A 1815-nucleotide genomic window follows, 5' to 3' on the forward strand; every position below is an offset into this window, starting at 1 on the left:
AAGCGACTAGATTTAGGCTTTGGAAATAGGGTTTAGCAGAGTAATGACGGCTTTGAAGAGGGTGCGCATGGCATTGAAAAGGCGTTAATAGCCAAGCGACAAACACTTGACCAAGCTCCATAAAAGACCATTTATGACTAAGTTACTACCGTTATTTAAATAAGGCAGGGGGATAAACGGATTACTATACCAAATAGAGATTAAGAAAACAGATAATGGCAGAGAATGCTAGTAGTTCAGCAAATGGAAATCACAACGAGCCACCACCCGATTCAGATGCAATGGTACGTGCAAAGTTGACAATTCAGACTTTACCAAGCTCTAAGATTGAAAGGTTGATTCCTTTTCTGAATCAGGAGAAGATAAGGAAGAAAGAGCAAGATGAGCAAGAAGAATTTGAAAGATTAAGGGTTGAAAATGATGAGGAATTTCAGTTATGGATGAGAAAGTTGGATGCCAAAGAGGCACGTCGACACAGGAAGAAGCTTCTACGACGAGGAGAGTGGAAGTGTTCATAGGGGAAACCTCGCAGTGCAACTGAAAGTGATAGTGAAGATGAAGAAAAGAACTGTGAAGGAGTAGAAGAAGAGGAGAGCAGTGATGATTCAATGAAGAGATATGAGAGAGCAAAAGAAGCAGAGAGGAAGAAGAAGAAAAGGCAAGAGTTTGAAGATGTGATGTACAAGTACTATCTCGCTGAAAAGAAGAACAACCCTCGTAAGTTTGCTCGAACCATGTCAAAACCCCTAAACGTGGATTCTGACGGAGAGGAGATTCCTGGGTTAGACCTCGATGGGGAGCCTTTTTTTTTTCTGGTGGTGAGATGGTGGATTGCAGTGAAGCAGAAGATGAGGAAGAAGAAATCGAAGATGATGATCTCCAGGGTCCCTACACATCTTCAGACAATGATGATGGTACTGATGCCTACTATGAAGATTATGAGTTAAACTACAATAGCAACAGTGATGGCGATTCTTGGTGATTGCCTTATAGGTACTGTAAAATCCCTTAGAACTAGAGTAATGTGATATTTTGATTACTATTTCTCTTGTGCATCTTCGTGAAAACTTATGGGGATATTGATGGTACTTTATGTTGCTGAAGAAGTGTATGGAAAATGGGGTTCAATTTCAGACATTTGGTGGTTATTTTTTGTTTGATAGATGCATGGTGTTGATGAAGATCTTAGAAGATGTAAGGTGATTTTGGGGTTTAGTTTGCAGCAGGTGCATTGTTTGGATAGCAGCTGGGAGAGTTGCAGTGGTTATGATGGGTAAACCTTTTATGTCAGGTAGATTAGTAATGTTGCAGCTTTGAATTTTGGTTGTAAAAAGAAAGTTGTAATGGCACTGGTAGCCTGTCGGGTGTTTAGAATTGGTATTATTTTTTCTTCTTTAGATGTAATTAAACTAGTTGTGTTCTTCTAGTTCTTCAAATTTTCAGTAGTATTAAACTTGTGATGGATGTAGGTTTGAAGGGTTTGAAGAAATTTGTCAGTTTTTCTTGCTCTTTTGATTTCAACAGTAATGGACTGAATACAGTATATGTACAAACAAGCAATGTTCTTGGTGAATGATTCTAAAATTCCAATGATTATAAAGTAGAGATTGGTAGGAATGACTAAATTAATGAATCAATAGGGTATATAAAATGCTGGTTAAGATGGTAGAAACTAGGGTATAACTCCAGTTTATAAAATTTTGTTGGAGTAAGATTAATTCAAAGACTATTTTAGGCCCAATTCCAAAAAAATATGTATGTGCAAGCCTAGTACTATTACTACTAATCCTAACATGACAGAATATTAACTCAACA

General features: G+C 37.6%; 1 protein-coding gene across 1 annotated transcript; it reads left to right on the top strand.

Annotated features, from left to right (window-relative positions):
• Positions 1–215: 215 nt before the first annotated feature.
• On the top strand, positions 216–982 carry LOC113291682 (DNAJ protein JJJ1 homolog). Its single transcript, XM_026541184.1, has 3 exons — positions 216–464; positions 519–781; positions 838–982. Exons 1-3 carry the CDS (start codon positions 216–218, stop codon positions 980–982), a joined length of 657 nt encoding a protein of 218 aa, XP_026396969.1.
• Positions 983–1815: the final 833 nt, after the last annotated feature.

The sequence above is a fragment of the Papaver somniferum genome, chromosome 6 (genome assembly GCF_003573695.1).
Source record: "Papaver somniferum cultivar HN1 chromosome 6, ASM357369v1, whole genome shotgun sequence".
In the NCBI taxonomy this organism is placed as follows: Eukaryota; Viridiplantae; Streptophyta; class Magnoliopsida; order Ranunculales; family Papaveraceae; genus Papaver; species Papaver somniferum.